Source organism: Myxine glutinosa, chromosome 6, assembly GCF_964187855.1.
Source record: "Myxine glutinosa chromosome 6, kmMyxGlut1.1, whole genome shotgun sequence".
NCBI lineage: Eukaryota > Metazoa > Chordata > Myxini > Myxiniformes > Myxinidae > Myxine > Myxine glutinosa.
Window position 1 is genome coordinate 23,277,974 of NC_136266.1, and position 17,527 is coordinate 23,295,500.

The window sequence follows — 17,527 nt, forward strand, 5'->3', positions numbered from 1 at the left end:
TCAAATCCTAAATAATATTTCGATTATATAATTTGATTGTGTCCAGCAGACAGAAATTAATTATGTTTGATGTCCCAAAATGTGACGACTGCCGATTTCTGGGAGATGGAGAGAAAGGCGTGGCTTAGCTAAAAGGCGGTGCTTGTGACGCTGGGAAGACGAGGGAGGGTGTGGCCTGTAGAAATGGCGGTGCTTATGACCCACCCACAGACACAAACTCAGCTTTCTATATTTATATTTACATATATACTGTATATATTTTTTATATATATATATATATATATATATATATATATATATATATATATATATATATATATATATATATATATATATATGTGTGTGTGTGTTGAGGAAGGATGAGAGTGACTGGTTGAAAAGAGTGATGGAAATGAATGTAGAAGGAAGTAGAGGACGGGGAAGACTGAGAAAGACAGCTTAAAAGGTGGTGGAAGAAGAAATGCGGGCAAGGGGGTTAACAAGGGGAGATGCAGAAAATAGGGCAAAATGGAGAAGATTGTCATGGGGACTGCAAGGCTAACCCCCGCTCTAGTAGGGAAAATGGCCTTAAAATGCCTGTTGTTGTTGTTGTGTATATATATATATATATATATATATATATATATATATGAAGAAAGAAGCAAGGTTGTCATCTCGTTCCATCATCAGTGGTGTCAGTTTCAAAAAGCCATTGTCGTTATAAGCACGAAGACCATATTCCCAACAACAACATTTAAATTAGGCAAATCAGGCTAATTAGTTTAAATCGGGTTAATTACACCTAGCACGACCATGATCTACCAAGGCCCGGTCAAGTTACAGTATCTCAAATGGAGAACTCTCCATAAACAGATATTATGGGGGATTTTCGCAAAAAAAAAAAATTACTTGTACAAAAAAAAACCTGCACAAAACTTCATACCAACTGACATTGTGGTCCAATTCCTTAAAAATAGCAGAAATTGAACAGAAGTACAAAAACACAAAATTGGAATCAATCATGATTAGAAACCCATCAACACCTGGAAAGATCATTGCCTCGATTAAGTACGACAACTCTACAGTTGCGCTCACCTTTATCACCGACTAAATAATTGTCAATATCTCTGCAGAAAAACAAAAAGCACTAGAACGGCACTTGGTAGAAGAGAGACTGCAGTCACCAGGCTGAACAGTTTACGACTTTACGTCTTGTATCCCACTGATAGGCCAGATCTGGATCTGGATCTTGAACAAAATCTAATCATTTTTTCTCATCACCGACCGAACTCATCCAGCAAGGTTTATCATAATCCATCCACAACTTCTTAAAATATTATGCTATACGGTACTGTATATCGTTTTTGGCCCCATCTCTCAAAGGTGAAGATTCACTTTAAAAAATATTTCACATTTCTTGGATCAGGATCTTCACTAAAATTGAATGGATCCATCTTAGTCATACAAGTAACCTGTCCACCAAGTTTTGTCCGAATCCGTCCGTAACTTTTTGAGATATCGTGCTCACAAACGGACAAACAGCCAAAGAACAAACAGTCAAAGGTGAAAACATAACCTCCGTCCATCTTCGGTGGCGCAGGTAATTAAGACTCAAATGACTGGGCTAATTAGTGCAACCCATTCAAAAAGCACCATAATTAAAGGTAAAAATAATTACATATTTTAAAGGTCGTACTGGATAATGATTTGATAATCATTATATAGGCTCGGAAACTCAGAGCTGACATTGACAACCCCCCTCTCAGAAAGTGTTTCGACCTTCTCTTTCGACACCATAGGGACACAGAAGGCCTATTAGGTGGCAGAAGTTGTCCCATGGTATCTGCCACAATATCATCATGCACTGTCGCCATAATAAGCATTAGGAACACACCATGATGTTAATGAGATTCATCACTCTACTGGCAGTCAATGCAACATGCTCACAATCACCATGGATTTTAAAACAAAAAATGTTTAGCTCATACATAAACACCACAAGCAAAACTGATACAAGTTGTTAGTGTTTCATCTGAGCACGATCCTCATAATGCGAGGATCTTGCGTTCAAGTCTCATATATAGTACTACGTTGATATACAGTCACGTGAAAAAGTAAGTACGCCCCATGTAAAGTTTTGACTTTTTCCAACATATTTCAACATACAGCTATTTGATCTTCATTTCAACAATATTGAGAGATAAAGGTGATATAATATAACAAATATCATGAAACATTTACATTTTGTAGTCCATTGTATAATTTAAATAAACATAAATGCAAATTTCGCATGTGGAAAACGTAAGTACACCCCTACATTTATCACTACTTCAAACACCTAAAATTAGAATCAAGTGCACCAGCTCAGGTGCAAATGATTAGAACATCGTTAGAGAGGATCTTGGAGGAACCTGTCTTATTTAAACCTCAGCCATTTAGTTTGGTTTGCTCTTTGTTGTTGAAGTGTGCGGCGTCACCATGCCGAGATCAAAAGAGCTCTCTGAGGCCTTCAGAAAGAAGGTTATAGATGCCTACGAGTCTGGGAAGGGATTTAAAAAGATCTCCAAACAATTTGAAATCAATCATTCGACTGTCCAGAAGCTCATCCACAAGTGGAGAAGATTCCAAACAACTGCCAACTTGTTCAGCCCAGGCCACCCCAGCAAGTTCAGCCTGAGAGCAGACCGCAAGATGCTGAAAGAAGTCTCTAAGAACCCCAGAATGTCATCAGGGTAACTACAGGTAGCTCTTGCCACTGTTGATGTCAAAGGGCACGAGTCTACCATAAGAAAGAGGATGCACAAATTTGATCTACATGGGAGGTGTGCCAGGAGGAAACTTTTGCTGTCCAGAAAGAACATCAGGGCAAGACTAAAGTTTGCCAATGAACACCTAGGCAAAGACCTGCACTTCTGGAACAATGTGCTCTGGACAGATGAGTCAAAGGTAGAGCTATTTGGCCACAGTACCAGAAGACATGTTTGGCAGAAACCAAAGACAGCATTTGACCACAAGAACCTGATACCAACTGTAAAGCATGGTGGTGGAAATATTATGGTTTGGGGCGGCTTTGCTGCATCAGGGCCTGGGCAGCTCACCATCATATAATCCACGATGAATTCTTCATTGTATCAGAGGGTGCTTGAGGATAATGTGAGGCCATCTGTCAGAAAGTTGAAGCTCAACCGAAGGTGGACCTTGCAACATGACAATGACCCTAAACATACTGGTAAATCCACCAAGGAATGGCTGAAAAGAAAGAAATGGAGGGTTCTGGAATGGCCAAGTCAAAGCCCGGATCGAAATCCCACCGAGATGTTGTGGGGGGATTTGAAACGAGCTGTGCATGCAAGAAACCCCTCAAACATCGCACAGCTGAAAGAATTCTGCATGGAGGAGGAGGAAAAAAATTCTCCCAGTCAATGTCACAGACTGGCAGACAGTTATAAGAAACGCCTACTTGAGGTTGTTTTTGCCAAAGGGGGCAACACCACCTATTAGAGCCAAGGGTGTACTTACTTTTTCCACTTGCGAAATTTGCATTTATGTTTATTTAAATTATACAATAGACTACAAAATGTAAATGTTTCATGATATTTGTTATATTATATCACCTTTATCTATCAATATTGTTGAAATGAAGATCAAATAGCTGTATGTTGAAATATGTTGAAAAAGTCAAAACTTTACATGGGGTGTACTTACTTTTTCACATGACTGTATATACGTATAGAGGGGGTAACAGTATTCCATTGAGCTGCGGATGAAAGCCTTGTATGTGGTGTGCCAAGGAAGGACTTCGCACGACGGAGGATGCCCAGTCGGCGACTGGCTATGTAGGCCAGCTTGGAAATGTGGTTTTCCCAAGGAAGATCATGGCAGATAGTGAGACCCAAAAGCTTGAGCGACAGAACTTCTTGGAGAGGATTGTTGAGAAAGTAGATGGGAGGGTTTTCCAGTCGGTATTTTCGGAGAGACATAGTAAGAGTGTGAGATTTGTCAGGATTGAAAGACATGTTCCACTTGTTTGACCAGTCTGTGATTTTTGTCCAGGCCGGCAGAGAGTGAGAAGGCTGCAGACTGCTGATCTGAGGGATGAGGAATGGAGCAGCGGAGAGTGGAGTCATCAGCAAAGAGATAGCGAGGATTTTCCAGAGTCGGAGAGATCATTGATGAAGACCAGAAAAAGCACAGGGCCCAGAACACTACCTTGGGCAACTCCAGCCTGAACAGGAAGGGGAGATGAGAGAAATCCATTCAGGGCCACACGTTGACTACGACTAGAGAGGAAGTCCGCAAGCCATGCATGGAGATTTCCATGGATACCATAGGAGGCGAGTTTGGTGAGCAGAGCTGGGTGCCAGACCGTATCGAAGGCACGTGATATGTCAAGGGAGACAGCTCTGATTTCCTGTTTGGCATTGAGGACCTCCATCCATTGTTGAGACAGCAGAAGCAACATGTCCAGAGTAGAATGACCTGGTCTGAATCCAAATTGATGATCGGAGATCAAGCCATTGGAGAAGAGGAAGGATTTGATATCCAAAGCAATAATGGATTCCATGACCTTGCTGATAATTGGGAGCAGGCTGATTGGTCTGTAGTTGCAAGGACCTGTTTTTACACGTTTTTTGTGTAAAGCGGTGGTGTTTCCTGATTTCCAAGATGCTGGCAGATGACCTTGATCAAAAGAGAGGGTGAAAAGAACAGAGAAAGGGTGAGATAGAGCGGCAGAGCAGGATTCTAGGACCCACGGGCTGATGCCGTCTGGTCCAGTTGCAGAATCAGAGTCGAGGTTTGACAAAAACTTCTCCACCTTGTCAGGAGAGAAGGACACAGAGTCCAGGGGCAGTTGGGTTCGACTGGTTAAGGTAGGAACAGAGAGAGAGAGGTTTGAGACACAAGATTTTGAGGCAAACACAGAGTTGAGGCATTCGGCTTTGTCACGTGCAGTGTCAACTGTGTAGCCATTTGAGGTAAGGGAGGGGATGGAGGGGGGAACAAACACCAGAAACGGATTTCACCAGACACCACCAGGATTTGGAGGAAGGAGACAGGTTTGAGAGTTCATTCTGAGTGTTTAGATAGTGCTTCCTGGCAATCCTGAGGGTAGACACACATTTGTTCTGAGCTTGGTGGAAGGAACTGAGATTGCCTTCAGTTGGATTTGCCTTCCAAGAGGCAAAGGCAAGTCATTTCAGGGCAACTGCCTCACCACAAGATTCAGTGTACCATGGACGGGAGGAAGGGTAAGACAACTGAAGACGAGATGGGATAAATCTGTGCATGAGAGAGAGCAGTTTGCTTTGGAAGAATTCCCAGGAAGAATTGATGTCAGAGGCAGTAGCGATGGGAGACCAGTCCAGATGATTGATGGCTGCTTGCAGACCGTGCCAGTCAGCCTGAGTGAAATGCCAGACTCGTCGGCGCTGAGGAGGCTCTCTGAGAATGGCCAGAGAGATGTCCACTTTAAGAAGCACATGATCAGAAAAACCGATTGGAGCAGAAGAAGAGCAGCAGACATTTGCAGGGAAGTTTGTCATGACCAAGTCTAGAAGATAAGATACTCCATTGACTGAGATCCGGGTCGGGATATTGACAGATTGTGTCAGTCCCAATGAGTCGCAGAAGTCCTTTGCTGAGGTGCCATGGCTGGTGAGAGAGGAACCCACACCCAGCCAGCTGGCATGATGACAGTTGAAGTTGCCACATATGACGAAGAGAGAGTTTGGATGAGTTGATAGAAGTTGGTCCATGTTGTCAGACAGCGAAATGTAAATGGAGTCATCACTGTTTAGAGGACGGTACAGAACACATATGAACAAAAGGTGGGAGCAGAGAGGAAGCCGTAGCCAGAGGTACTCCTGGGGGTGGTGTGGAGAGAGGGCAGTGCAAGGAGATTGAGGAAGAGAGTTTTTGATAAAGATAGCAACCCCACCACCAGGACGAGGCTCAGGTCTATCATACCGGAGGAAGGAGTAACCAGGAAGAGATATTAAGGAATCAGAGACATCTTGAAGGAGGAAAGTTTCTGTTCAGCAGATGAAGTCTGGATTGTCAGAAGCAACCTGAATGGAGAGATCAATCAGGTTTGAGCGAAGGCCCCGGATGTTTGAGGTCCATACCATTAATGAGGAGAGAGGAGGAGCATCGGGTGCAGGACAGGGGAGGGAGGGGAGGGGTAGGGTCAGATGAAGGATGACAGGGGGAAGTAGGGAGAGCAGTTGATAGTGTGTCAGAGATTACAGAAGAGTTACAGGAAAGGAAAGGATGAGGAGGACGAAAGGTTTGATGGTGATGGGATGAGGAACAGTGAGGGGTTGTTTGAGGAGGGGGGGGGGGGCAAAGGAAAGTAGAAGGTTGGGGAAGGTGGAGGTATGAGATAGAAGGGAGATGAAGTGGGGAGGAGGCAGCTTTGAGGAGGAGGGGGGAGGGGGGAGAATTGGAGAGGGATGGTAGGGGGGGGCGGAGATGTGAAGGGGAGGGGTTGGGGGGGAGTTTTGAAGGGGAGGGGTGAGGGGCGAGTTTAGGAGGGGAGGGGCGGGGAGGAGTTTAGGAGGGGAGGGGAAAGGGGGGAGATTTGAAGGGGAGGGGCAAGGGGGGAGTTTTAAAAGTGGATGATTCATGAAAGAGGAACATTTATAACAAATTGGGTTTATTGTGATTTTCAAGTTCGCGATCCGTTTCAGAACGATAGAGGAGGGGTGGAATGAATGTGAATTTAGAGCATGTGGTGAGGGAGAATTATAAGAGATTGAATTTGTTTTTTGAAGTGGAATGAGTTGAAGAGGAAATTGAAAAGAACCTTTTAAATAGGAAGAAAAACAGCGTGTTGTAATATACCACTGAATAAAACACTGCAGGGAAAAGTTTAAACATATTTAAACAGAACCATGAAAAACAATCTTATATTCACAAAATACCAATGGGGAGAGGGAGCCTAGAGGGACAACCACGAGTCACGTGAACAGGGCAAAAGGTGGAAGGCAAGGAGATAATGAGGGCGGGGCGACAGCGCACGTGGACAGAAGCACAAGATGAGACAGACAGCACACGTGGAGAAAGGGAAATAAATGTTGTTGTTGTTGTTTTTTTGTTGGGGGAGGGGGTGTTAAAACGTTGGACAAGGAGTAGATGTTCGGGGAAATTCGGGGGAGAAGGGAAAAATCTAAGAACCAAGCAAAAACAGTAAAGGAAAGAGTTTAAGTGAACAACCTTCGACGGGGGATGCCTCATGCTACAAGGCCGCACACGCGGGCAAACAGAAACGATTAAATTATGAAAGATTAACACCGAGAATCTTCCTAGGCACACACTATAGGTACACACACCGAAAGATAAATACAGTTTCGACAAAAAAAGTTTCGATGTGTAAAGTTGTAGCAAAATTAAACTGTTTATCTTCTAATATCCTTGTCTTGCATTTCATATACGCGAATGTAAAAACTTCTCCATAAACTTTATAGACACTATAAAGGAGTTTGAAAAGACCTCCAAGCAAGCCCTGGTTTTAAAAGGCGTATACTTCCCCAAATTCAAACTTTTCATTTGTTTGATGTGTTCAAAATAATTCAGGTGTTTCATAAGAGCTGCATTTCACCAAAAGTTATAATTAGCTGGCATGTTTCATTCAAACTTTCAAGCACAGGATGGCCTAATAGCTGTGTCGCCTACTGACACCACTCAAGATCTTACCGCTTCGGCCTCTGCTGGAGGAGGACCAGGTACCGGACTACCGCGAAGAAGCATCGAACCGGTGCTGTTTGAAACTGGGCCCGGGATTCCAGGGATGTTTGGCACCAAAGTTGTGGAGGCCTGAACACAGCACAGACATAAGTACATCTGTCAAGTTCTGGTTCAAATTCTTAAAAACAAGCAGATTGCAACACAATAGGTACAAACCAGAACAATCGAACCAGAGTGGACCATCCATTAGCTTGACTATTTCAAATAATTTTTTGATACCTAATAATTATACCTTATATTCCTGCAGGATGTACAAGATCTGTCAGCATCCCCCTTCTGGTGAAACGGCCAAAATCGAGACTCTCTGCTCACCTTCACCCTTTCATTCCTCTTTTTTCCTACCTCTCGGACAAACTCCCACACTCTATTCAATCCCACTCCTCCTTCCAGGTCTTCAAAACAGCTGTTCACCACCATCTCTTATCTTCCCCCATCCAAACCCTTGATCTTTTCTACCCCCGTTAATAATAATAATAATAATAATTAGATAATAATAATAATACACAATAATAATAATAATACACAATAATAATAATAATAATACACCCCAAATCCACCTTTTTCAAATTCTGTTTTCTTTCCTGAATGAATGGGATGGCAACATAGAGAGTAACCCAGTTTTAGGACCGGCAGAGAAGATAACTGAGAAGGAAGTTGAGGAAGCGATAAAAGCAATGAAGAGTGGAAAAGCGGGAGGGCCGACGGGAGTTGTGGGAGATATGTTGAAGGCAGCAGGAAGTTGGGGTGTGAAGAGAATGACAGAGATCTGTAATCTGGTGGTGAAAGAAGGCCGCATTCCAGTGGTTTGGGAACTGAGTACCCTCGTCCCTCTATACAAGGGGAAAGGTGACCCTCTGGAGTGTGGCTCGTACCGAGCGATAAAGTTATTGGAGCATGGAATGAAGGTATTGGAAAGGGTGTTGGAAAGGAGGATAAGGAAGAAAGTGAAGATCGACGAAATGCAGTTTGGATTTATGCCAGGAAGAGGAACGACAGATGCGCTTTTCATTGTGAGGCAGTTGCAGGAGAAGTACATGGATAAGAGGAAGAAGTTGTTTTTTGGGTTTGTTGATCTGGAGAAAGCATTCGATAGGGTTCCACGCAAAGTATTGACATGGGCATTGAGGAAGTTAGGAGTGGAGGAATGGTTGATCAGAGTAGTGATGGCAATGTACAAAAGAGCACGCACAGCTGTAAGGACGAAGGACGGGAACAGTGGTGAGTTTGAGGTGAAGGTGGGAGTGCATCAGGGGTCGGTACTAAGTCCACTACTATTTGTAGCTGTGATGCAGGTGCTGGCTCAGAACGTAAAGGAGGGTTTACCGTGGGAGTTGTTGTATGCAGATGATCTGGTGTTGATTGCGGAAAGTATGGATGGACTGAAGGAAAAGATGAACAAGTGGAAGGAATGTATGGAGACAAAAGGTCTGAAGGTGAATATCGGAAAGACAAAGGTGATGGCAAGTGGTAAAGCATGTGGTGAGGTGGAAAGAACTGGGAAGTGGCCGTGTGCTGTGTGCAGGAAGGGTGTCGGAGTGAACTCCATTCAATGTACAATGTGTGCTGAGTGGGTTCATCAAAAATGTAGTGGTCTGAGAGGGTCATTTACCAGTGTGGCAGCTACATTCAAATGTAAGGTGTGCGCAGAGGGAGCTGCAGATGGAGGAAATGTTGAGTTGGATCTTGGAGACGGCGTGAAGCTGGAAGGTGTGAAAACATTTTGCTACCTCGGAGACATGCTGAATGGAGAAGGTGGATCAGACTCGGCAACGGTTGCTCGAGTGAGATGTGCGTGGAAGAAGTTTCAGGAACTGAGTGGCGTGCTTATGAGGAGGAGAGTGTCGCTGAAGCTGAAGGGAAAGGTGTATGCTGCATGTATGAGAAGTGTTATGATTTATGGGAGCGAGACATGGGTAATGAACGTAGAGCAGCAACGAAGGCTGGAAAGGGTGGAAATGCGAATGGTTCGATGGATGTGCGGAGTATCGTTGAGAGAGAGGAAGACAAATGATGAATTGCGAAAGATGATGGGAATATTGCCTGTGATTGATGCTGTGAAGAGGAACAGGTTGAGATGGTTTGGTCATGTATTGAGGAAGGATGAAAGTGACTGGTTGAGAAGAGTGATGGAAGTTAATGTAGAAGGAAGTAGAGGACGGGGAAGACCGAGAAAGACTTGGCTAAAGATGGTGGAAGAAGAAATGCGGGCAAGGGGGTTAACAAGGAGAGATGCAGAAAATAGGGCAAAATGGAGAAGATTGTCATGGGGACCGCAAGGCTAACCCCCACTCTAGCAGGGAAAATGGCCTTTAAAATGCATGTTGTTCCTGAAAGTCCTAGTAGTGTCCCTTTGTTTTATACTGTGTACCTCGCCCGCCCCAGCCCACAACCCTTTCACAGTCTTCCCGATGTCGCTGTTCTCCACTGTTGTCGTGCTTTCCTCTCTCTATCTCATCCTCTTGTCTCAAGCTCCCTTTATTATATGTTTCATGTGTGTTCCTGTTTATATTTTTATGTGTTTTATATGTGAGCTCTCACACAAGCCTCAACTTTGTGTCCAAAAAAAAAAAAAAAAGAAGCAAGGAAACGAAAAGAGAGTGAGAAACAGTGAGAGCTATCTGAACAAAAGTGAGAGCTATCTAAACAAAAGGGAGAACAATCTAAACAAAAGGGAGAGCGAGAAACAAAGTGAGACCTTTGTAAACAAAGGTAAAGCTATCTAAAACAGAGAGAATGAAACAAAAGAGGGAGCTATCTAAACAAAAGAGGGATTTATTGAAACAATAAAGGAGCTATCCAAACAAAGGGAGAGCTATCTAAAACAGAGAGAGAAACAAAGGGGGAGCTAAACTACATGACCAAATGTATGTAGACACCCGAACATCACACCTGTATGTGCTCGTCAAAAATTTCATTCCAAAATCATGGGCATTAATATGGAGTTGGTCCCCCCTTTGCTGCCACATCAGCCTCCACTCTTCTGGGAAGGCTTCCACTAGATGTTGGAGCATTGCTGCGGGGATTTGCTTTGATTCAGCCACAAGAGCATTAGCGAGGTCGGGTAATGATGTTGGGCGATTAGGCCTGGCTCGCAGTTGGCGTTCCAATTCATCCCAAAGGTGTTCGATGGGGTTGAGGTCAGGGCTCTGTGCAGGCCAGTCAAGTTCTTCCACACCGATCTCGACAAACCATTTCTATATGGACTTCGCTTTGTGCATGGGGACATTGTCATGCTGAAACAGGAAAGGGCCTTCCCCAAACTGTTGCCACAAAGATGGAAGCACACAATTGTCCTGAATGTCATTCTATGCTGTACCGTTAAGATTTCCCTTCACTGGAACCAAGGGGCCTAGCCTGAACAATGAAAAAGAGCCCCAGAGCATTATTCCTCCTCCACCAAACTTTACAGTTGGCACTATGCATTTGGGCAGGTAGAGTTCTCCTGGCATCCACCAAACCCAGATTCGTCCGTTGGACTGCCAGATGATGAAGCGTGATTCATCACTCCAGAGAACGCGTTTCCACTGTTCCAGAGTCCAATGGCAGCGAGCTTTACACCACTCCAGCCGACGCTTGGCATTGCGCATGGTGATCTTGTGCTTGTGTGCGGCTGCTCGGCCATGGAAACCCATTTCATGAAGCTCCCGACAAACAGTTGTTGTGCTGACGTTGCTTCCAGAGGCAGTTTGGAACTCGGTAGTGAGTGTTGCAACTGAGGACAGACGATTTTTACGCGCTATGCGCCTCAGCACTCGGCAGTCTCATTCTGTGAGTTTGTGTGGCCTACCACTTCGCGGCTGAGCTGTTGTTGCTCTAAGACGTTTCCACTTCACAATAACAGCACTTACAGTTGACCGGGGCAGCTCTAGCAGGGCAGAAATTTGACGAACTGACTTGTTGGAAAGGTGGCATTCTATGACGGTGCCACATTGAAAGTCACTGAGCTCTTCAGTAAGGCCCATTCTACTGCCAATGTTTGTCTATGGAAATTGCATGGCTGTGTGCTTGATTATATATACCTGTCAGCAATGGGTGTGGCTGAAACAGACAAATCCACGAATTAGAAGGGGTGTCCACATACTTTTGGCCATGTAGCGTACCTAAACAAAAGGGGGAGTTAGAAACAAAGTGAGCCATCTGAGCAAAGGGAGAGCCATCTAAACAAAAGGCAGAATTATTGAAACAAAAGGGAGAGCAATCTTAAAGTAGAGCTAAACAAAAGGGAGAGCTACATAAACAAAATGGGGAGATATCTAAACAAAAGGGGGAGTTATATAAACAAAATGGGGAGCTATCTAAACAAAAGGGGGAGTTATATAAACAAAATGGGGAGGTATCTAAACAAAAGAGGGAGTGATCTAAACAAAATGGGAGCTATCTAAACAAAGGGAGAGCTATCTAAACAAAGGAAGAGCTATCTAAAACAGAGAGAGAAATAAAGAAGGAGCTATATAAACAAAAGGGAGAGCTATAAATAAAGTGAGCCATCTGAACAAGGGGAAACAGAAAAAAAAGAACCACCTTTAGAGGCCATTTTCCCCCACAGAGTAGGAGTCAGCCTTTTTTGGGGCACCCTGGTCCCCTTTTTTTGAAGCAATGTTTTATGGCCGGATGCCCTTCCTGCAGCCAACCCTGTTGGTCGCCTCTTGCGACACACAGGGAATTACCAGTGAACTGGTACTCAATTTGCATGACCTCAGAAGGATGATCAGGCTGAGTCAGCCCCCCTGGAGTTAATTCAGCGATCGACCGGGATTCGAACACCAGGATCCTAGGATCCCAAGCCGGCACCCTAACCGCTAAGCCAACACCAGGCTCCATCTGAACAAAGGGAGAGCAATCTAAACAAAGGAGATATAAACAAAAGGGAGAGCTATCTCAACAAAAGGAGTACTATCTAAACAAAAGGAGAGCAATCTAAACAAAGTAGAGCTAAACAAAATGGGGAGCTATCTAAGCAAATGGGAGGGCTATGTAAACAAACGGGCGAAATAGCTAAACAAAAGGGAGAGTAAGAAACAAAGTGATAGCGAGAGAGAAAGAAACACAAAGAGGGTTAAACAAATCAATACAGACAAACAGAGAAAGCAATATAACAAAGATTAGACAGCTAATTATTTTTCTCCAAAGAGAGTGAGCTCACAATTCAGATTTAGGGATAATAGAAACATAAAAAATGAAGATCAATCAAAGAGTAAAATTAATGGGGTTTTTTTGCACAAAAGGGTGCATTTGTAAAATGCATCTTTCAAACCAAACATCTTGCAATGTCTTTCATTCATTCAGCCAGCACGACATCCCCATCCAAACAAGCACAGGCAGAGCTGAGCAGAGTCAAACATGCAGAGTACAACAAAGCTGGCTGAGCCTCCATTATCACTGCAGCTCTTACAAATGAAAAGGAATGGATAAAGCTGGATTAACATCTTCAAACCACTAGCTTGAAAAAGGCAAAGTGGAAGTCAAATTGAGAAGGGCACTTTACCGCTCCCTCTTTTTGTATATTTTGTTTGTCTGGTTGATTTGTTTGTGAAATAAATGTTAGCTCTTTCACGAGCCTCGATTCAGTATACAAAAAAAACAAAAAAAAACATGAGTTGGAGGGGTGTGGAGGTGCTTGAGGGACAAGTTCCAGATATGCATACATCAACTTTTGTATTTTATATACAGGAGTAACAATCCACCCCTCCCAGGCCTTTAAATACATGTCGCTGACTAAAATTAAGGCTAGAAGTTAAAATGGTAGATTGCCAGAGGGATCCAGACAGTGTGGAAATAAATAAACAGTATTTATGGTATTCTATATATTTTCAGGTGGCAGGGCACAGCTTCGGAAGAACAGGGTGGGCTTTAGAAGGGGCAGGGAGAAATTGAAGAGGGGTAGTGTGGAAATCCCCTCGGGTTCATTCAAGGTAAGGGTCAAGGGTCTGATCCTTTTTAATTGCCAAGTGTAAAAACCGTGTACTATGCTCTCGACAGAGCATCGGTTCTGCTGAGTAGTTTCTTGGTTCGGGTTACAATCCCAGACAAATCGCCTCTCCAACACAGGATACTTAATGAGTGTGCAGGAATTTGTCCAGGGTGCTGGTGATAGCTCATCTATTCTTCATCAACTACCCCATGGAATATTTACCGTCCACCAACTAATGTTAACAAACAGGATGCCCAGTTTAATTTCTATCAAAAGGACAGCCCAAAGATTGATGAATCGCCCTGCAATCCAAATACCAGAATGAGAGTTTATAGATGTGCCAATATTCAAACCCAGGTCAGAGGTGAGTGTGCATAATTATCTCTGGGTCTACTCTCGGCTATCCTACAACCTCATACAATCTATATGATTTGAGAGATGTTTGTCTGTCTGTCTGTCTGCGTGTCGACATTTTCTCAGAGATGGCCAAACAGACCTTCGCCAAGCTTTCAAGGGTTCATCAGTGAGTGCCGTGGAGTGTTTTAGGCCAAAAAAAATTGGAAAAACAAAGTTGGATTTTAAAAATTATTATTAGGAATCACTCTATCGTGCATATGCCTTTGTAGCGATGTGAAAGGTATTATTAAATGATCCCCAAACCCATTCCTTAGTGGATGTAGGGAGGTGTTGTAAGCCCCCACACAAAAATAGAAAAAAACAACAAAATTTGATTTCTTCAAAATGCCAACAGGATTAGAACAGCACTGGGCAACGCTGGGTACCCCTGCTAGTATAAAATAAGACAATGTCTGCATGTCTGTTCCTTATGGAATTCAAAACGGCATAGCAGACCACCAAATTTTGCCTTCATGCTTGGGGTACCCAGCATCAGGTCAGGAGCAGTAAATAACCACACCCACCCTCCTCATCCCACCGCGAGTGCGGAGAGATGACTTGCGATGTTCGCCTGCACACGTGGAATGGTGCAAGTGGTTGAACCATTGACCTCTGCCGGAGGGAGCGGTATTACTGATGGGAAGGGAAACGACGCCAATTTTGAAAACAAATATTCTCACTCACAGAGGGAGCGGGTATTGACTCGTCCTCAAAGTCTGAAAGCCTAGTCTTAATCAGACAGCCTTACAAGCCATATGAACCTAAAATGATCCAGGCAGACCCTCGTCTCAGACTGAGTCCGACCTCGTGATACATTCCCTTAAGGAGAGAGCAAATTGCAAAAAAAAAACAATTTTTATAACTAAACCACTTTTCTTGACTGTCTCCATAAATTTTATAACAAACCACTTTTAGGCCTCATTAAAATCCCTTTCCACGTCCATTCTCAGACTGAAATGTAGAAGTTGAATTCAACTCATACACACCCAGCAACCCAAAAAGTCTCGGGAAGTGGCATGTCAGTATTAGCATAGCTCGTCATCATCAAATGGACATTCAGGAGGCTATCCCCTAGATTAATGGCTCTAAGACTGAAACTCACCCAAAAAAGGTCGAATAACAGGATGGGACATTTTTGTTAAGGTTGAATATTGAGCTAAAGAAATGTAGATTAGGACCTCCTTCCTTCCTTTTGTCTGCACTATGAAGTTTGAAATGCTTTCATGACAGAACTAGGCCAAACTAGAACTATGCCCTGTATCTATCCTATTACCAAGGCACGTGCCATGTTATCGACGTGTGCAGCCTTTTTAATTAATTGCTGTCTTACACAAGCTTATGTGGTCAAGAGTTAAAGTAGCATTAGTGCTAATACATGGCACATAAAAATTGGAACAAATGAAGTGATGGAACAAAATAAAAATCAGAAATTGAAATGAACAAGTGGCACAGTTAGCACAACACCCAAGGTTAAATAGTTATGCAATTTTTTGTACAGCAGGAAAACTATCCTGGCAAAAAAATATATATTTGAAAATACGTCAAAAGAATATGCATTTGCGAAGAAGTTGACGGATAAACCCTTACAAGGAAGTGATTGCCAATTGCTACAAGGGAAACAACAACAAAAAGGCAACCAAAGCCAAACATTTTGCAAAGTAGGGAGTATCAGACGCTGCCATAACAAAGGAATATTTAATGGGGCAGTACGATTCTATAAAGGTTCATGCAATTCTCGTTTTGCACCGTCAAGGTGCATTCTGGTAAAACATAGGGGCAATACCCCTGGTGCTCACCTGGTAGAATAAACAGTATACTGCACCGACTAAAGGTTTTTTAAACCAATTTCAATGGTTGCTAGAAGACAGGGCAGCATGTGGACTCATACCAACATAATCATAAGACTTTAAACAAACAAAAAAAAAAAATACCTATTTTGGGGGGCAAACTCCATATACCTCCTAAGATTCCAATTTTTCTAATGCCTTGAACAAACATTGGTACATCACAGGTGGTGAAGGTTGTGGTCAAGTTTAATCAAAATTGCATGTGTAGTTTCAGAAAAGAAAGCAAATACCTATTTTGGGGGGTCAAACCTGGACCCACTTTGACCCCCCGTAGACCCTCTTAGACTTTGATTTTCTTAGTGCCGTGAACAAACTTTGGTACATCATGGGGGATGAAGGTTGTGGTCAAGTTTCATCGAAATTGTGTGTGTAGTTTCAGCGGAAAAAGCAAATTCCTATTTTGGGGGGTCAAATCGGGATCCACTTTGACCCCAGTTAATCCCCTTATACCCCGATTTTTTTTTAATGCTGTGAACAAACTTTAGTCACAACACAACAAATATCATTTGTGCCAAATTTGGTCGCAATCCCATCAGCTGTTTCAGAGAAGAATTTCACGTGTTTACAGACCGACGGACAGATGACAGACTGATGGACGGACGGACTGACGGATGGACAATGCGCCATCGCATAAGCTCCCCTGAACTTCGTTCCAGGTGAGCTAAAAAAAAAAAAAAGGTACTTGATAGTTGCTATCATGCCAAAGTTACACGAGTATGACCATTTGTCAATTACCTTTCCAGCAGACAACCAGCATGGCTGCCATTGTGAAAACTCTGCACAAGCAGTGCATGTGATAATGCTTTGACATTTAAATTATGGTTATCCTAACCCAGCAAAAGCTAAAATGCTGTTCAAGCAAACTTTAACTGCTGTTGCACAAATAACTGACAAGGAGCCCAGTTTTGGCAGTGACATAAATAAATTCACACGGAAAGAGACACACCGACGGTTTCTCCGACAACATACAAATGGAATTTGGCCAAGATATGGGTGCCAAGTGCACAAGTATGAACACAACGAAGCAGAAAAGATATCTCTCACCCACCTTGCAAAAAACTTCCGAAAACAGGGGAGAATCGAAGGATCATTTTCACAAAAACCATCCGGATCACAATAAAGAATGGTCATGTCATTAACTCTACCAAAATCTGTAGCTGGATGCATGAGGAAGGCATTGATGTCCTCGCCATACTTTTCCACCCCATTGAAAAATTTACTAGGTTTCTTGGTGGTTATTCCTTTTTTAATGTCATTGCAAAGGGTAATTTTCCACTCCGTGATCAGGTCCAACCAGCATTTATGATTTTCCTTCAATCTCAAACCCGGCTTAGAAAAAATTTCCCCTATCTTTTTATGTTTTTTTCATCAAATTAATGTTTAATTTTGTTAGAATACCATGTTTATGCTTTGGTGGTGATCACATTCCTCAAAATAAGAGTGAGGTTTCAATGGGTCAGACTCTCAGACATGCATGCACTTTCTTTAAAGTTATCCCATTGCTTGAAACCCACTCAGTTCCAGTTCTCAACACTAGGAGGCGCTTGTAGTCACTGATGTCATCAGGAAGTTCAAATGCGGCCATTTTGACAAGTGTCTACCAACAGGTGAGCAAAGCTGTCGAGATTTGAGTCCCAGAATTTGGGTG

At 43.1% G+C, this 17,527-nt stretch overlaps 1 protein-coding gene and 1 non-coding gene across 4 annotated transcripts in view; both read right to left on the reverse strand.

Moving 5' to 3' along the window:
• LOC137429646 (cyclic AMP-dependent transcription factor ATF-2) overlaps positions 1-17,527 on the reverse strand; it is a 109,272-nt gene that overhangs the window by 55,147 nt on the left and 36,598 nt on the right. For all 3 annotated transcript variants that reach the window (XM_068119751.2, XM_068119750.2, XM_068119752.2), the window contains exon 9: positions 7,675-7,794. In XM_068119751.2, the coding sequence (XP_067975852.2) occupies positions 7,675-7,794 (120 nt within the window). The remainder of the gene's footprint in view (positions 1-7,674; positions 7,795-17,527) is intronic.
• On the reverse strand, positions 14,974-15,082 carry LOC137430423 (small nucleolar RNA U6-53/MBII-28). Its single transcript, XR_010985065.1, has one exon. It is a non-coding gene; the product is annotated as a small nucleolar RNA U6-53/MBII-28 (small nucleolar RNA).